This window comes from Ranitomeya variabilis, chromosome 8 (genome assembly GCF_051348905.1).
Source record: "Ranitomeya variabilis isolate aRanVar5 chromosome 8, aRanVar5.hap1, whole genome shotgun sequence".
In the NCBI taxonomy this organism is placed as follows: domain Eukaryota; kingdom Metazoa; phylum Chordata; class Amphibia; order Anura; family Dendrobatidae; genus Ranitomeya; species Ranitomeya variabilis.
In genome coordinates this window covers 35,931,608-35,950,258 of record NC_135239.1, presented here as the reverse complement: position 1 = coordinate 35,950,258, position 18,651 = coordinate 35,931,608, and the positions used below count along the sequence as shown (strand labels likewise).

General features: G+C 42.3%; 1 protein-coding gene across 1 annotated transcript; it reads left to right on the top strand.

The window, feature by feature from the left end:
* Positions 1-1,099: 1,099 nt before the first annotated feature.
* On the top strand, positions 1,100-18,430 carry DIO1 (iodothyronine deiodinase 1). The gene is made up of 4 exons (XM_077277777.1): positions 1,100-1,473; positions 5,612-5,755; positions 15,619-15,818; positions 18,076-18,430. The coding sequence occupies exons 1-4, from the start codon at positions 1,131-1,133 to the stop codon at positions 18,139-18,141; spliced, it is 753 nt and encodes a 250-aa protein (XP_077133892.1). The 5' UTR covers positions 1,100-1,130; the 3' UTR covers positions 18,142-18,430.
* Positions 18,431-18,651: the final 221 nt, after the last annotated feature.

Genomic DNA, 18,651 nt, shown 5'->3' with positions numbered 1-18,651 from the left:
GATCGCCCGTTATTGCATTTTAATGCAATGTCGCGGCGACCAAAAAATGTAATTCTGGCGTTTCAATTTTTTTTTCTCGCTACGCTGTTTAGCGATCAGGTTAATGCTTTTTTAAATTTTCATAGTAATGAAAAATCTTTAAATGAGAAGGTGTGTCCAAACTTTTGGTCTGTACTGTATTTACCTTCTGATGGCCCCCGGAGTCCTCCCGCCTCTCAGCGGTGCACGCGGCGGCTTCTGTTCCCAGGGATGCATTGCGCGAATCACCTGAGATGACGTCACGGTCACACGACCGTGACGTCACAAAGGTCCGCGCAAAGCATCCCTGGGAACGGAACGTACCGGGAGCGCCACTGAGGAGTTCGGGGCCGTCGAAAGGTGCGAATAACCATATATTTTTTTTTTATTATTATTTTTAACATTCTATCTTTTACTATTGATGCTGCATAGGCAACATCAATACTAAAAAGTTGGTCACACTTGTCAAGTACTATGCTTGACAAGTGTGACCAACCTGTCAATCACTTTTCCAAGCAATGCTTCAGATTGCTTGGAAAACGCTAGCATTCTGCAAGCTAAAAACGCATGCGAATTCCGCATGTGTTTTACCCGCGGCAGGGAGTTGTGGAAATGCTGCGGACATTTCCGCAGCATTTCTGCAACATGGGCACATAGCCTTAAGGGCATGTTTCCCCAAAAATGCTTCCTCCACTATCAAGTTGATCAAACACGGCCACATCTTTTTTACATAATAACCCTAATTGTCTTTTCCAGGAATTGAACGTTCTCATAATTTGCCTGTGGATGTGGTGTATCCATTCATAAATAATCCGTTATGTCATTGAGGCACCTCTGTGATGCCTTGGCGAGACGTAGTATGGGTGACAGGTATACTTTTGTCTACTGATATATTGTATATCACAATAATGCTTCTATTTTCTTTACACCCTCATCACTTATTCATATAGCGCGTTTGGTAAAAGGAAACACCTAGCTTTTGCTGGCTGCCAACAAATAGTTCCCCGAGGGGACAATCTCCATGAAGCAGGTTTGGCCACTAATTAGAAAAAAAAATACTTTGTACAAGCATTAAATTTCACAGTTCCTTGTTGGGTCTACTCATATTGGAGATGTCTGCTCAGCTTTTAAAATGTGCGGTGCGGTGTGTGCAGAAGACTCTGATCTTCTGCTTTCTTATTCTATACGTTGTTGTGGGTAAGACCCTCATGTTCCTGGCTCCGAAAACTACGGAAAGTATCCTGAAATCTCGCTTTGAGATGACTGAAGCCAACGTCTCAAAATTCCAGTATGAAGATTGGGGACCGACGGTCTTCAGTTTTAAATTCTTGTGGTCGCTTCTCCAGATTATGTGGCTTCGCTTGGAAGATGAAGCGTTTTTGGGCCAAATTGCACCGAATACACCAGTGGTGGACATGAATGGAGAACTACATCATATTTGGGATTATTTCCGCGGTAAGAACACGACGCTGATATCTTCTTTTTTCCAGACTGATGATAAATAGATGCTCCATAATGTAGTAAATATAGTTAAGGTAACACATGCTATAAAGGTAATAAAACTAAAGATAATGACTTTTAAGAAAATATATAAAAAAAAGTTAAAATTCACTATTTTATTAATATTTTATATTACTATTTTATGTTGGATGGATTTGAATTTTTTCACGTATCAAAGTAGCTCATAGGGTCAATTGCAAAATATATTTAGGGTACCCCACTGAAAAAGTAAAAATTATGTACATGGGTTTTTTTCAGTCCCATTTGTGGGGTTTTGTGCCCAATTTGCCTCTTTTTCTGTTTTTTTTTTTTTGTGTTGTTATAATACACACAAAGGAAATAAACGTCTCTAACAAAACGTGTAATTTCAATAATTTTCTGGGAGAAATACTTCATTTTCTGGAACAATTTCAATGGTGCCAGGTATTGGTACTTTTGGCAGTGTGGACAGGTGCCAAGTCCTGCTGGAGAATGACATTTCCATCTCCAAAAATCTTGTCGGCAGAGGGAAGCATGAAGGGCTCTAAAATTTCCTTGTAGACGGCTGCGCTGACTTTGGTCTTGATAAAACACAGTGGACCTACACCAGCAGATGACATGGCTCCCCAAACCATCACTGATTGTGGAAACTTCACACTAGACCTTAAGCAGCTTGGATTGTCTGTTTCTCCACTCTTCCTCCAGACTCTGAGACTTTGAGTTCCAAGGTCTAGTGTGAAGTTTCCACAATCAATGATGGTTTCGGGAGCCATGTCATCTGCTGGTGTAGGTCCACTCTGTTTTAGCAAGTCCAAAGTCAGCACAGCCTCTACCAGGACATTTTAGAGCACTTCATGCTTCCCTCTGTCAACAAGCTTTTTGGAGATGGAAATGTCATTCTCCAGCAGGACTTGGCACCTGTCCACACGGCTAAAAGTACCAATTCCGGGTTTAAAAACAACAGTATCACTGTGCTTGATTGGCCAGCAAACTCATTTGACCTTAACCCCATAGAGAATTTACGGAGTATTGTCAAGAGGAAGATGAGAGACACCAGACCCCACAATGCAGATGAGCTGAAGGCTGCTATCAAAGCAACCTGGGCTTCCATAACCCCTCAGCAGTGCCACAGGCTGATCGCCTCCATGCCACGCCGCATTGATGCAGTAATTGATGCAAAAGGAACCCAGACCAAGTATTGAGTATATTTACTGAACATACATTTCAGTGGGCCAACATTTCGGCTTTTAAAATCATTTTTCAAGCTGGTGTTATAAAGTATTCTAATTTACTGAGATAATTACTTTTGGGTTTTCATTGGCTGTAAGTCATAATCATCAACATTAACAGAAATAACCACTTGAAATACATCTCTCTCTAATATACGAGTTTCACTTTTTTGCATTGAAGAACTGAGATAAATAAACATTTTGATGATATTCTAATTTTGTGAGATGCACCTGTATGTTATGTAATGTTATAAGCTACAAGTTTTAGTAATTATTGCCTGCAGCAAAAAAAGCTCAACACCCTGAGATTTGTAGAAACTAGTTAGAGCAGTTCAACTAAAATTTCCCTTAAAAGAAATGTGATCCTGTTAAAGATTTCACACTGCCACCAACCCCATTGATCCTCACCATAAAGAAGATCCTTTGCCCATTCTGCTCCATCACAGTATTTACCCCAATGGACAAAGTTACTTTATTCTCTTAGCTCTTGTGGTCAACAGCGTTCCTAATGCTGGAGTCATTTTTAACATCATCTTTCACATACTGTAATTTCTATGTAATTTAAAGCTAGTTTTCCTTCTAATAAAGTAATCTTATATAAAGACATAGATAGATACAGTATATAGATAGCCATCAGATATTTTAAAAGCTCTGTGGAGCTTATCTGGCAGCTTTTTAGGAAGAAGTGTAAAAAAATAATGTGAGGTCCCACTATTTTTAATAACCAGCTAAGGGAAAACAGACAGCTGTGAGCTGAACTTATTAGTCTGGGAAGGGGCCAGTATCCATGGAGCTTCCCAGCCTATTAATATCAGCCCACCGCTGTCTATTTAGCCTTTGCTGGTTATTAAAAATAGGGTGGCCCCACATTTTTTAGGGCACTCCCTGCAGCCAATCATTGAGCTTAGTGGCTCTGCCTGAGAGTAAACAGCAGAAGCCACTGAACTCACTGATTGGCCGCAGTACTGTTGATATGATTTCAGCACTGAAGACAATAGCAGACACTGAGAGCAGTGGCAGAGACTCAAAGCTGGACCCAGGGAAAGTGAGTAAAGTGCAAGTTTGTTTTTTTTTTTTTTTGTTTTTTTAATACAAACCAGCCATGGGACAGGTGTTTTCAGAAACCAATAAGCCCCTTTCATTTTTTTAATTTTTTTTGCTGCAGTATCTCTGTGCTGCATCTATTAAAAGCACATAATGCCAGCAGTGCAAGAACACTTTATAGCGTCATGTTCCCTTGGGATATATGCGGCACAGATTGAAAACCTAAGTCTAAGGCTTGGTGCACATAGCGTTTGTAGCCAGTGGCATCTGTCCACCATAGTTGACCCTACTGGTGGTCACAGTCAGAAGAGGGCCCCTGTGCAAGAACAGTGTATGGGTCATATGCAGGCCAATAGCTCTTCATAATGCACAATTCCACCTGCATTGAAGGTGGAAATGGGCCCCCTTACCTCTTGGGCCCCTGTGCGGCTGCACAGGTTACACCAAAGATGCGTGTGCCTCTGGTTGACCCATTTCGGTGGCTTTGGGTATAAAAAGGAAGTCTGCTATGCTTTGTTATACAGTTAAGTGAACCGTATGCATATGAAAACTGTAGGTAAGAGAACACACTTTTGGCCTCTGTCTTGTGAATAGGGCCTAAGGCAACATTAAAGTATTTGCCAAGAAAAGCACCTTGGTATAAGAAGCCTGTGCTCTTAGCCTTAGAGTGTGCTGCAGTTGTCATCTCACACCCATTGCTGGAGACGCACTACATCTTGTTCTGTTTACCACAATTGTAGAAGAAGGATCTTGGACTTTTCCCTGCATGGAATGGAACAAAATATGGAGAAGCCTTGTTTTTACACATTAATGTTTTTGGAAGTGTAACTTGGCTCTGGGCGGTAGCCATTGGAAGGTGTTCATCTTTTACGCCCGACACGTTACATGAATGTTGGGGTTCTGGCTGGGTGTGTGGACTTTGTCTACGGGAGCACTACATCCTTGCAGGCTGCATGATGCCGGTGACTTTTGCTGGCCAGGACCAGATGTTGAAAAGTTCAATGAGGGAGACCACCAGTCAACAATAAACTGTTTTTCTTAACAGTAACTATGTATAATAGAGAGCAGGTGCCCAACTTCACAAACCTTTCCTTCACAATATAGAGCATCTTCACATACAGTCTCTCTACCTCTTTCAGGCTCTCTTCTGTTCACAAATTCCTCCACCTTCACCACAACCCACCACAGTACTACAGTCCAGTAAGTGAGAGTCCTATACTTCAACTCATGGTTTTCCCCTTAGGGGAAATAAATTGCCAACTATGGCCTGTACTTAGCTTCTCTGTTTGCTGCCGCCTTTGAATTCCCACCTGGCAATCTCTTCCCTGTTCCGTCCCGGCCCGTTACCTCTCTTAGTTATAAACTGGGGGCCGTACTGCTAGGCAACCTGGTCCCCTCTAAAGTTCATCACCCTGTCTGAAGTTTTTTCTCGTATTTACTCCAGATCTTGCCATCCACTGCCTCATTCTCCAAAGTGCTCGTGATCAACCACCACTCCACTGGGCTGGGGACTCTTTGAATAGTTGGAGGCCACAGCAGTCGAACCCACAGAGTTCTGAAAGTTATTCCCTGCCCCATGAATAGGGGATAAGGTTCAAACTTGAGAATACTTCTTTAAGTCTCTAAAAAGGTAGATGTAATTGATGCAATCTAGTTTTAATTAGCAGTTATATTAGAATTTTTGTAAAAACTACATAAAGCCTCCTAACAAATAACTAATACCGTATATTTGAATTTATTTTTGCATAAGAAAAAATACTAAACAAATAGAATGAGAGAGTTCAAGAGCTATAATATGTGAAAATATGTTTCTTATGTAATTTTATATATTTTTTCCTCAGGTCAGCGTCCTTTGGTCCTCGCATTTGGCAGCTGCACATGACCGCCATTCTTTTTCAGGCTTAGCGAGTACAATAAGCTTGTCCAGGATTTCTCCTCGGTGGCAGATTTTTTGATTATCTACATTGATGAAGCACATGCAGAAGGTATGAGAATATTGGATTGTTTGTATGAATTACCAAGGACCATTTTTGGGGAGACTGGCTTTACGTAAAAGATAAGCACACCTTCACCTTCAGGGTCATCTTTTCCTTAACGCACGTATTTTGGGCTAAAAATCATTTTTTATTTTTTTTTAATTCGTTTAATTTCAGAATAAAACAAACATTACACATATTTGCATTTGTCATTGTCAATTATACCATAGGATGCAAATAATTGCAGAGTTACATCCTATCCAAAATTTACAGAGGCAATACACTGTGCATGTTAAATCACTAGAACCTTATAAAATACCTATTATATAACTTTAACTACTTTAACCATCTATAGTAAGTCGCCGAAAGGAAAATCATACATGAATCCTTCTCTGCAAACGTTGCCCCCAAAACCACCCATCCACCTCCTCGTGTACACATCATGTCAGTGTAGACTATAGAGTATGATAAGAGGAATTCCATCTACCCCAGATCTTTTCAAATTTACCTGGACATCCTCTATTTTGGTACAGTGTTTTTTCATATGGGATAATCGAATTCACCAAATCTATCCAAGCCCTGAGAGTCGGGGGGGAACCACCCATCCACCTTAACGCCAGCACCTTCCGTGCCATGAAGAGCGTCTCTCGAAGGAAGATCCCAGTATAGTGATCCCAAGTTTCCGCATCCCACGCCCCGAATAAGCAGGTCAATGGCTCAAGTGGGACAGGAATCGACAATAAAGATGTTAGTAGTGTCGTCACCTCTTTCCAGTAATGTAGAACTACCGGGCACCTCCAAATCATGTGAATAAAGTCTGCATCATGTGTATGACACCGTAAGCAATCTGACGAGAGGAGGCGACCCATTTTGAAGAGTCGTGTCGGGGTCAAATAAGTCTGGTATATAATATATAACTGGGTCATCTTATTATTTACTGAAGGAGAAACTTTAGTTGGAGACTCCAGAATCTCTTCCCATTCCTCTCCCAGTACATCGGGAAGAAGTCCCTCCCACTTCCCTTTGATAGAATTGATGGTGGACCCATCTCCCACAGATAGTAGATATGTATATAAAGAGGAAATGAGTCCTTGAGGGCCCTGTGATTTGAGGATACCTATCAAAGGTAAAGATGAAATCCCTCGACCTGTACCTACACTTCGCATGTGCGACTGGAAAGCTGACCTTAGCTGTAAATACCGGAAGAATTGAGATCTCGGGATGTTATAAGTATTTTGTAGTTGTTCAAAGGATACAAAAACCCCCTGAGTATGTACGTCACCTGCCGAGAGAACACCATATGATATCCAAAAATCAGTAGACGGGTGATTCAGTAGCTCTGGGAAACAACTATTATTCCACAATGGCATTTCAGCTATTATATCTACAAATTTAATAACTCTTTTAATTTGTCTCCATATTAATCTCGCCAGTCGGAGTAAAGGTAGCAAACGAGGAGTACTGACTTTCTCTATCTCCAAGAACCCCAGTGGGCAATCAATCCGGGCAGAGTGAAGTAAATGACTCTCAGAGTTGGGCAGAGAGTTATTGGGCATCCATTTATTTATCGCCTTAGCTTGTCCAGCAAGGTAGTACAAATAAAAATTTGGCAGGGCCGCCCCACCCCCCCTTTTTTGGGTCTCTGCAGAGTAGATAACAAGTTTAGGCCTAGTCTTCCCCCATATAAGGGATGTGATTAAGGAGTTTAAATTTGCAAAGAAAGACTTGGGTATTGGTACAGCACTATGTTGAAAGCAGTAATTAAGTTTGGGAAGCAATATCATTTTGATTAAATTAATGCGGCCTTCAACAGAGAGGGGGAGTTTGCTCCAAGTTATGAATTTAGATTTGACCAAATCCAGTATTGGATAAATGTTAAGTTGAAGGTCCAGCCGGCTACATTGAGACATATGGATACCTAGATATTTAAAATTAGAAACGATAGGCAGAGGCGAGAGAGTCTCGAGACAGGGCATCGGAGTGTGAGATAGAAGCATCAGGGCAGATTTATCCCAATTTATATAAAGACCGGAGAATTTACTGAATTTATCTATGGTCGCTATTACTTGTGGTAATGTTTCTTCTATTTTATCCATAAATATTATCATATCATCGGAATAGAGTCCTATATTGTCCACACGGTCCGCAATATTTATTCCCTTAAGATCCATAGAGGATCTTATGCGTATTGCCAAGGCCTCTATCGCAAGGGCAAAAAGGGCTGGGGACAGAGGACATCCTTGGCGGGTTCCTCTATGCAGGGCAAAAGAATCAGAGATGGAGTTATTCACAATTATACGCACCCTGGGATTCTTATATAGTGTGTCTATTCCTCTAATAAATTTGTCCCCAAAACCATATTTCCGTAGACATGCAGACAGGAAAGGCCACTCGAGAGAGTCGAACGCCTTGGCCGTGTCCAGCGATGCTAATGCCCAATTGTTATCTGTCAGACTCTACGTCCCCTTCTCCATGCGAGTGGCGGTGGTGTATCGTCCTCCTGGCCCCTCTCATCAGTTCCTGGATCATTTTGCCACCTGGCTTCCACACTTTCTCTTCTGTGACACCCCCACCCTTATCATGGGTGATTTCAACATCCCCATTGCTTCTCTCCTCTCCCCATCTGCTTCTCACCTTTTATCTCTAACCTCCTCTTTCAGCCTCTCGCAGCATACTAACTCTCCAACGCATGAAGATGGAAACTCCCTTGACTTGGTCTTCTCCCGGCTTTGCTCAGTGGATGATTTCACAAACTCCCCTCTCCCGCTCTCTGACCACAACCTTCTTTCATTCTCTATCAAGAACTGCCATCCCGCTCAGGTCACCCCCACTTTCCACACTTAAAGAAACATACAGGCCATTAACACCCAGAAACTTATGAAGAACTTGCAGTCCTCATTGGCCCCAATCTTCTCCATCTCATGTCCTGATTCTGCTCTGAAGCATTACAATGAAACCCTGCAAAGTGCCCTGGATGAAGCTGCACCTCCTATACATAGAACAACTCGACACAGACGGCGACAACCGTGGCACACGCTGCAAACACGTTTCCTGCAGCGGTGCTCCAGGTGCGTCGAACGTCTGTGGAGAAAATCTAATCTACCCGAAGATTTCATCCATTATAAGTTCATGCTAAAAACATACAACTCTGCCCTTCACCTCTCCAAACAAACCTATTTCAACACCCTCATCACCTCGCTGTCCAATAACCCTAAACGGCTCTTCGACACTTTCCAGTCCCTACTCAACCCAAGAGAGCAGGCCCCAACCACAGATCTCCGTGCTGACGATCTGGCCAATTACTTCAAAGAAAAAATTGACCACATTCGACAGGAAATCATCTCCCAATCTCTTCATACCATGCACTGTCCTCCCTCCCCCACTGCATCTAGTTCACTCTCTGACTTTGAACCAGTTACAGAAGAAGAAGTAAGCAGGCTCCTTGCATCTTCTCGCCCGACCACTTGCACCAGTGACCCCATTCCGTCACATCTCCTCCAGTCCCTTTCCCCGGCTGTCACCTCTCACCTAACAAAAATATTCAACCTTTCCCTCACCTCCGGTATTTTTCCCTCCTCATTTAAGCATGCCATCATACATCCATTACTTAAAAAACCCTCCCTCGACCAAAACTGTGCCGCTAATTATAGACCTGTCTCTAATCTTCCCTTCTTCTCTAAACTCCTCGAACGCCTGGTCCACTCCCGCCTTACCCGCTATCTCTCAGATAGCTCTCTTCTCAACCCTCTTCAATCTGGCTTCCGCTCTTTACACTCTACTGAAACTGCCCTCACTAAAGTCTCTAATGACCTACTAACAGCTAAATCTAATGGTCACTACTCCATGCTAATTCTCTTGGATCTCTCCGCAGCATTCGACACTGTGGATCATCAGCTCCTCCTCACTATGCTCCGCTCCATCGGCATCAAGGACACCGTTCTCTCTTGGTTCTCCTCCTATCTCTCTGACCGATCCTTCACTGTATGTTTTGCTGGTTCCTCCTTCTCTCACCTTCCCCTTACTGTTGGGGTTCCTCAAGGATCAGTCCTAGGCCCCCTCCTCTTCTCTTTGTATACTGCCCCTATTGGACAAACAATCAGTAGATTTGGTTTCCAGTACCATCTCTATGCTGACGACACCCAATTATACACCTCTTCTCCTGCTTTCACGCCGACCTTCTTAGAAAACATCAGTGATTGTCTTACCGCTGTCTCTAACATCATGTCCTCCCTCTATCTGAAACTGAACCTGTCAAAAACTGAACTCCTCGTGTTCTCTCCCTCTACTAACCTACCTTTGCCTGACATTGCCATCTCCGTGTGCGGTTCCATCATTACTCCAAAGCAATATGCCCGCTGCCTTGGGGTCATCCTTGATTCTGAGCTTTCATTCACCCCCCACATCCGACCATTGGCTCGCTCTTCTTATCTGCATCTCAAAAACATTTCTAGAATTCGCCCTTTTCTTACTTTCGACTCTGCAAAAACTCTTACTGTCTCACTTATTCATTCTCGTCTGGACTATTGTAACTCTCTACTAATCGGCCTCCCTCTTATCAAACTCTCCCCACTCCAATCTGTCCTGAATGCTGCTGCCAGGATTATATTCCTCACCAACCGTTACACCGATGCCTCTACCTTGTGCCAGTCATTACACTGGTTACCCATCCACTCCAGAATCCAGTACAAAACTACTACCCTCATCCACAAAGCACTCCATGGCTCAGCACCACCCTACATCTCCTCTTTGGTCTCAGTCTACCACCCTACCCGTGCCCTCCGCTCCGCTAATGACCTCAGGTTAGCATCTTCAATAATCAGAACCTCCCACTCCCGTCTCCAAGACTTTACACGTGCTGCGCCGATTCTTTGGAATGCACTACCCAGGTTAATACGATTAATCCCCACAGTTTTAAGCGTGCCCTAAAAACGCATTTGTTCAGATTGGCCTACCGCCTCAACGCATTAACCTAACTATCCCTGTGTGGCCTATTTAAAAAAAAAAATATATATATATCAGGTTCCTCTCATCATGTTCTCATACACTTTATGCAGTTAATAGCACTCTGTGTCTGTACTGCTACATACTTAGGCTGTTAACAGGTTCATGCAGCTTTACATGAACACCCGAGCCTTACACTATGGCTGGTCCAAATAACTAAAGCAATTGTTACCATCCACCTCTCGTGTCTCCCCTTTTCCTCATAGGTTGTAAGCTTGCGAGCAGGGCCCTCATTCCCCCTGGTATCTATTTTGAACTGTGATTTCTGTTATGCTGTAATGTCTATTGTCTGTACAAGTCCCCTCTATAAGTTGTAAAGCGCTGCGGAATATGTTGGCGCTATATAAATAAAAATTATTATTATTATTATTATTATTATTAGCTGACTCTAGAGAACTATATTGAATCACCGATTGGACCCGCCTGATATTGATGGAGGTGCTTTTTCCAGGCATAAAGCCGGTTTGGTCTGGGTGTATAAGGTCTAGTATGATCGTATTCAGCCTAGTAGCTAAAATTTTGGTGAAGATTTTATAATCTACATTCACCAGTGATATGGGGCGATACGATCCACACTCCAGAGGGTCTCTTACCTCTTTCTTAAGTACAATAATATTTGCATCGTAAAATGTTTCAGGCATAGATTCTCCCTCCCATATACTCCGAAGTACCTTCAATAAAAGTGGTGCCAGATGACCTCGATATTTCTTATATAACTCAACGGGAAATCCGTCGGGTCCAGGGGCCTTCCTAGTGGCCATATCCGTGATAGCATGCTCCACTTCCTCCAAAGTAAACTCAGCCTCCATAAAGGCTTGCTGAGCTGGACTCAGTGAGGGGAACGCTATGTCCGATAGATAGTCTAAACATTCAGGGACACCAAGATCGATACTAGACCTGTATAATGATTTATAGTAATCATGAAAACACTGGAGAATCCCCTCAGTAGAAGATACCAATGTACCATCAAGTGTCCGGATTTGTAGTATTGTATTAGAGGTGTTATGTTGGCGTACTAAAAAAGCTAGAAGTGTACTGGCCTGATTCCCCAATTCGAAGTAGGATTGATGGGTAAAGAATAATTTGCGTTTTGATTTAGTGTCTATATGTTGAGTATATAGCCTCTGGGAAGTAAGCCATTCCGCCCTGTTACCACTAGTTTGGTTAGCCACATAGGCAGCCTCCGAGTCTCTCAGCCGCCGCTCCATCCCCTCATCCTCCCCCGCCGTTATCCGCTTGATATAAGAGATCGTGGAGGATAGACATCCCCTTAGGGTACCGTCACACATTGAAATTTCCATCGCTACGACGTTACGATTCGTGACGTTCTAGCGATATCGTTACGATATCGCAGTGTCTGACACGCAGCAGCGATCAGGGATCCTGCTGAGAATCGTACGTCGTAGCAGATCGTATGGAACTTTCTTTCGTCGCTTGATCACCCGCTGACATCGCTGGATCGTTGTGTGTGACAGCGATCCAGCGATGTCTTCGCTTGTAACCAGGGTAAACATCGGGTAACTAAGCGCAGGGCCGCGCTTAGTAACCCGATGTTTACCCTGGTTACAAGCGTAAACGTAAAAAAACAAACCGTACATGCTCACCCGTCGGTGTCCTTCAGGTCCCTTGCTGTCTGCTTCCTGCTCTGAGTGCCGGCCGGAAAGTGAGAGCAGATCACAGCGGTGCTGCGATCTGCTCTCACTGTACGGCTGCACTCAGAGCAGGAAGCAGACGGCAAGGGACCTGAAGGACACCGACGGGTGAGTATGTACTGTTTGTTTTTTTACGTTTACGCTGGTAACCAGGGTAAACATCGGGTTACTAAGCGCGGCCCTGCGCTTAGTTACCCGATGTTTACCCTGGTTACCCGGGGACTTCGGCATCGCTCCAGCGCCGTGATTGCAACGTGTGACCGCAGTCTACGACGCTGGAGCGATATTCATACGATCGCTGCGACGTCACGGATCGTGCCGTCGCAGCGATGAAAATTTCAATGTGTGACGGTACCCTTAGGTATGCTTTTAAAGTATCCCAAAACAAACCAAGATTTGGAGGGTCTGGATGAGTAGAGATAAAGCAGTTCAGCTGATCAACCATTCTATCACTAGAATCTATTAATTTCAACCAGAAGGGTAAGCTAAAAATCATTTTAGCAATTGGATTGTCTTAAAAATTTAGCAATGTTTGACTTTTACAGGCTGTTTCCCTGCTCATTGCTGGCTGCAGAGTGAGTTAACTCTGAGAATCCATATAATAAAACACAGTGTGAACATACCCTTATAGAAAACCTCCAAGAGAAAAAGTGAGCAAAAAAACCTGCCGTCACTAAGTAAATAAAAAAACAAAAAGGGCATTTAAATAACACCGAGCTTTTAGTAATACTGTTTTTGATCAAAAATAGCATAAAATCCATCCCACCACGACAAGGTAACTCTGATCGGAACAGTCCTACACTGTCTAATATTAAAACCTTACCATGTGTCAATGTTGACCTCAGTGTGAATAAGTGCAGACAAAAAGGACCGGGCCCAACTAGTGAAACACCAGTCTGGGAAAGCCTTATATACAATCTTTAGGCTCAGAAAAAGGAAGGCCACATCCCGGATTGCACAGAATGGAATAATACAAAGAAAAAACACAAAAATTGAGCTTCACTTGAGTTGGTACACATGCAGCTCATAAGCGCATGTTCACATTGGCCATGAAACATATAAAACCTGCATGAGAAAAAGTGAGCAAAAAAACCTGCTGTAACTAAGTAAATAAAAAACAAAAAGTGCATTTAAATAACAGAGTTTTTAGTAATACTCTTTTTTCATCAAAAATAGCATAAAAGGCCATCCCACCTCGCCAAGGTAACTCTGATCGGGACGGTCATAGACCCTTATAGAAATTGGAGATTTTCTTTATTTTTTTGTTCTGCTACTTATTTTCACACACAAAAAAGCAACAGACCCAGTAAAGTGGATGAGATTTATGTAAATCTCATGCACTCTGCTGTTTTTTTACACTGCATTAATTGACCTTCGGTGTGATTTTGAAATTCGCAGTTTGTTAATTTTTCTTGCAGTCCATATGTTTTTTTTGTTTTTTTTTGTATTTTCACCTTAGATTTGAATGAGATGCTAACAATCCAGTGATAATAACTGAATTTGTGTTGTTTTTTTATTGCATTTCCATAGCGAAAACACAGTAAAAACACATGTAATACGCACATGATTGTATCAATAAAGCTAGGTAACTCAGCAAACCAGAAGGGCGTGATTAATAATTTGCATTTTTTTGTCTTCTGGTATTTGTTGATGTTTTTTGCGCTAAATTCTTCAAAATGGCGCACGAGGTTATCAAATTTTGTGCTAAATCAAATATTATCTTTATTTTCGTCTGTGACATTTTATGAATGATGAATCAGCTGAAATCATCTGGAGACCCCATACTTAACCCACAATGGTGAACATAAATAAAAAAATCAGGCAAATACATTTATAATAGACTTCTAAAAAAATCCACAAGTTCAAATAATAAGGCTCAAATTAAAAAAAAGTAAAAAATAAAAGAAAATAGACCAAAAAAGGAGCAAATTCGATAATGAAACGAGTTTCAAAATTAAAGTAGATTTATTTAAAATTTGATCTACCAAAATGGGACAAAAAAAGCAGCAGAAAAAAATTGCTAAAAATACATGTTAAAAAACCCCTCACTAATAAAATGCAATTAAAAAAAACGCAAGAAATGAAAGAGCTAAAGGGAGTGGAAATACTGATGAAAATCCACAGGATCATTTATTGTGATTGACAACCACAAAGTCCTTACATCCCTCCCCGGAGACCTTACATCCCTCCCCGGAGACCTTACATCCCTCCCCGGAGACCTTACATCACTCCACTGAGACCTTACATCCCTCCACGGAGACCTTACATCCCTCCACAGAGACCTTAAGTCCCACCACGGAGACCTTACATCCTTCCATGGAGACCTTACATCCCACCATGGAGACCTTACATTCCTCCATGGAGACCTTACATTCCTCCATGGAGACCTTACATTCCTCCACGGAGACCTTACATCCTTCCATGGAGACCTAACATCCCTCCACGGAGACCTTACATCCCTCAACGGAGACCTTACATCCCACCATGGAGACCTTACATTCCTCCACGGAGACCTTACATTCCTCCACGGAGACCTTACATCCTTCCATGGAGACCTAACATCCCTCCACGGAGACCTTACTTCCCTCCACGGAGACCTTACATCCCTCCACGGAGACCTTACATCCCTCCATGGAGACCTTACATCCCTCCACTGAGACCTTACATCCCTCCATGGAGACCTTACATCCCTCCACTGAAACCTTGCATCCCTCCACGGAGACCTTACATCCCTCCACTGAGACCTTACATCCCTCCATGGAGACCTTACATCCCTCCACTGAGACCTTACATCCCTCCACTGAGACCTTACATCCCTCCATGGAGACCTTACATCCCTCCACTGAGACCTTACATCCCTCCACTGAAACCTTGCATCCCTCCACGGAGACCTTACATCCCTCCACGGAGACCTTAAATCGCTCCACGGAGACCTTACATCCCTCCACGGAGAACTTACATCGCTCCACGGAGACCTTACATCCCTCCATGGAGAACTTACATCCCTCCACGGAGACCTTACATTCCTCCACAGAGACCTTACATCCCACCACAGAGACCTTATATGCCTCCACGGAGCAGCCTCATGGGATCGAACAGCACTGACACTTAATTGCCCTCATCAATCTGATGCTTTGACGAGTTTGATAGCTAATCCAGTAGAATATTGGCTCCAGTATCGATGCATGTGTGAATGTCTTCGTTTTATTCCATTTCTAGATGGTTGGGCTTTTAAAAACAATATATCAATAAAGAAACATCAGAACATCCAGGACCGGCTGGCTGCAGCTAAACGCCTGCTGGAGGAGTTGCCATCTTGTCCTGTGGTGTTAGATACCATGCAGAATCTGTGTAGTGCCAAGTATGCTGCCCTGCCCGAGAGGCTTTACATCCTGCAAGAGGGTAAAGTCATTTATAAGGTAATTATGGAAAAGTGGTGTCACCAGTAACTAAAGCATGAAATGTCTTGTATATTATTATTTATAACGTTTGCAATTTTTTCCTTCCCTTCTTCTAAGGCCTCATTCACACTTCCGTTTTATTTTCATAAGTTTTTCTCAAATGAGAAACAAACTGTTTCTCCACCTTCTCCTATCTAATAGACGATTTTAATCCGACCCTCGGATGAATATCAGAGACGTCTCTGCGATTTCGGGCAAACCACCCTGTTCACAAAAAATCATAGATTATATCAGCTATGAGTGCTATCCGAGAAAAACACGGATAAAACTCGTACGCAACGAACAGATGTCTGAATGTGTCCCAAGAGTCATAGCCTTTTTGATTTTTGCTTTAACATAGCAGTATGAGGGCTTGTAGTTTGTTTTTTTTTGTTAGTTGTTGTTTTCAATGACACCAATAATTTTACCATATTATGTGCTGAAAAATGGGACACAAATTCCAAATGAGGTGAAGAAACACAAAAAAAAGCTACACAGTCATTGTTTTTTTTAATTTCCTTTTTACTGTGTTTATTGGGTAATAGCAAACATAATTCTCTGGGCGAGTACAATTATGGGGATACCAAATTTGTTAAGTACCTTTTATTATTTTAGTGGCGTAAGACAATTCTGAACAATATCAATTATGTTTCATTTTTTTATTACAAGTAAAACTTTTGTATTTGTTTAATTTTTTTTTATTTCTATTTTTTTTATTTAGTCCCCTACTTTAACTTACAATTGTTTTATTATTTGATATACAGTTGTGCTCAAAAGTTTACATACCCCGGTAGAATTTTTGCTTTCTTTGCCTTTTTTTCAGAGAATATGAATGATAACACCAAAACTTTTTCTCCACTCATGGTTAGTGGTTGGGTGAAGCCATTTATTGTCAAACTACTGTGTTTTCTCTTTTCTTTTAAAATCATAATGACAACCCAAAACATCCAAATGACCCCAATCAAAAGTTCACATACCCTGGTGATTTTGTCCTGATAACATGCACTGTGTTAGGGCCAATTCACACAATCGTATTGCAATTGTATTTTCTCATGTGTTACACACCACTCCTCTACTTTTCTGTTGCCACCTCCCTTTGCTGTGCTCGACGTTGGGTCTTAAAAGTGGCCCCATGTTCTTCAGTGACATCATCTCCCAAGGCCTTTTAAGGCCCAGTTAACCAGTGATATCAGTCAGTGATATGTTCAGTTGCCATTTGTTTTGGAGTTTGCCACCTTCCAGTTTCTTCTGCTGCTGCCATCTCCTCAGATTCCTTTGGCTCATACAACTTTCTTCTACTCCTCCAAAGACCAACTGAATAACCCATCGTTTGCTGTAAGCATTATGAACTGCTTCTTAGAGACTGTTCCATTATATTGCAATCATCTTTGCAAATTCCTACCTGCATCTATTCTATTGGCTGTTTGGCTCTGGTGTCCCCTTCCATGCTTGTCTTCCTGGCTTCCAGTATAGCCAATTGTCAAGGTCCTCTCTGTGCCACGTGTCATCTGACAAACCCAGCCTGCTGCTTCTTTGCCCTCAGTCTGTGTTTACCTGCCTTATAACTTTGTGGATCCACCTCACTAGGTGAGCGCTAACAATCCATATTACAAACGCAAGTTCCAGCCTGACAGCGGGACAAGTGACGTGAACTACCAGCATGATAAACATATATGATGCTGTTAGTCCAGATTATGGCACCTACAGTAAGGCCAAGACTTACAGCTGTAATACAGACTAGAATTTACAGCTGTGTGAATTAGACCTCAAAGGAGTTGTCTCATCAGAATATCAAATTGCTGGGGTCTGACGCCCCTACCGATCAGCTGACACAAACCAGGCCCTGTGCGGCTCCATTCAATGTGTAGCAGTGGCAGCTGAGTACTGAAGATCAGCTCCTATTCTCTTCAATAGTAGCTGGTCTGCAGTACCCGGCGGAAGCTACCACTACACATGGTTCCATGTGTTTCCATCTGGCCACAGCTGGTAACAACTGATCGGTGACGGTGCCAGATGTTGGACCCTCACCAATCACAAATTGATGACCCATCCTTTAAATAGATCATTGATATAATCTGATCAGACAAGTCCTTGTTAAAAAAAAGGAAATGCCCTAGTAATGATCTGGTTAACGTGCGAGAACAAGAATAATGATTAGTATTACCGGAACTTATGTAACGTACGAATGTGATTGTGTAATTGTTTTCATAAAGTAATAAAAATAATGTAATTACAGGGCAACGTGGGCCCCTGGGGCTACAAACCGGAGGAGGTGCGTTCTGCGCTGGAGAAAACAAAATAGTTTGTGTAATTTACTTCCAGAAGAACAACATCCCGTCCTGTGATCACAGACTGCCCGTGAATGGTTGTACGCGTTCATCGCCTGATCGCTACGAACTATAAATCCCAGACGCATCAGACACATTCTCTATATCCGCCACAGGTTTACATTCAGAAACAGGCGCTTCCATATATTCGTTGGTGAAGTTTGTGGCCTAAAGCACTACTGCTGGCCACAGTCTGATTTTGCAAATATCTGGAGATGTCCTGTGCCCTGAAGCAAAAAAACTAAAAACATAAGTACATAAGAAGTTTGTTAATCATTAAAATGCCAAAACAAATGGAAATTAAAGTGCAAAATGAAGAGTGCATGCGACAGAAATGAGAATCTGTTCATTAGTCAGAATTGGGTAAATCATTATTGGAATTGACGCAAAGATCAAAAATATTTTACTTGTCCGTTATACAGCTGCAATGTTGCTGTAAAGAAAAAAAACTAAAAAAAAACGCAAAAATTGTTCTAAGGCGATTC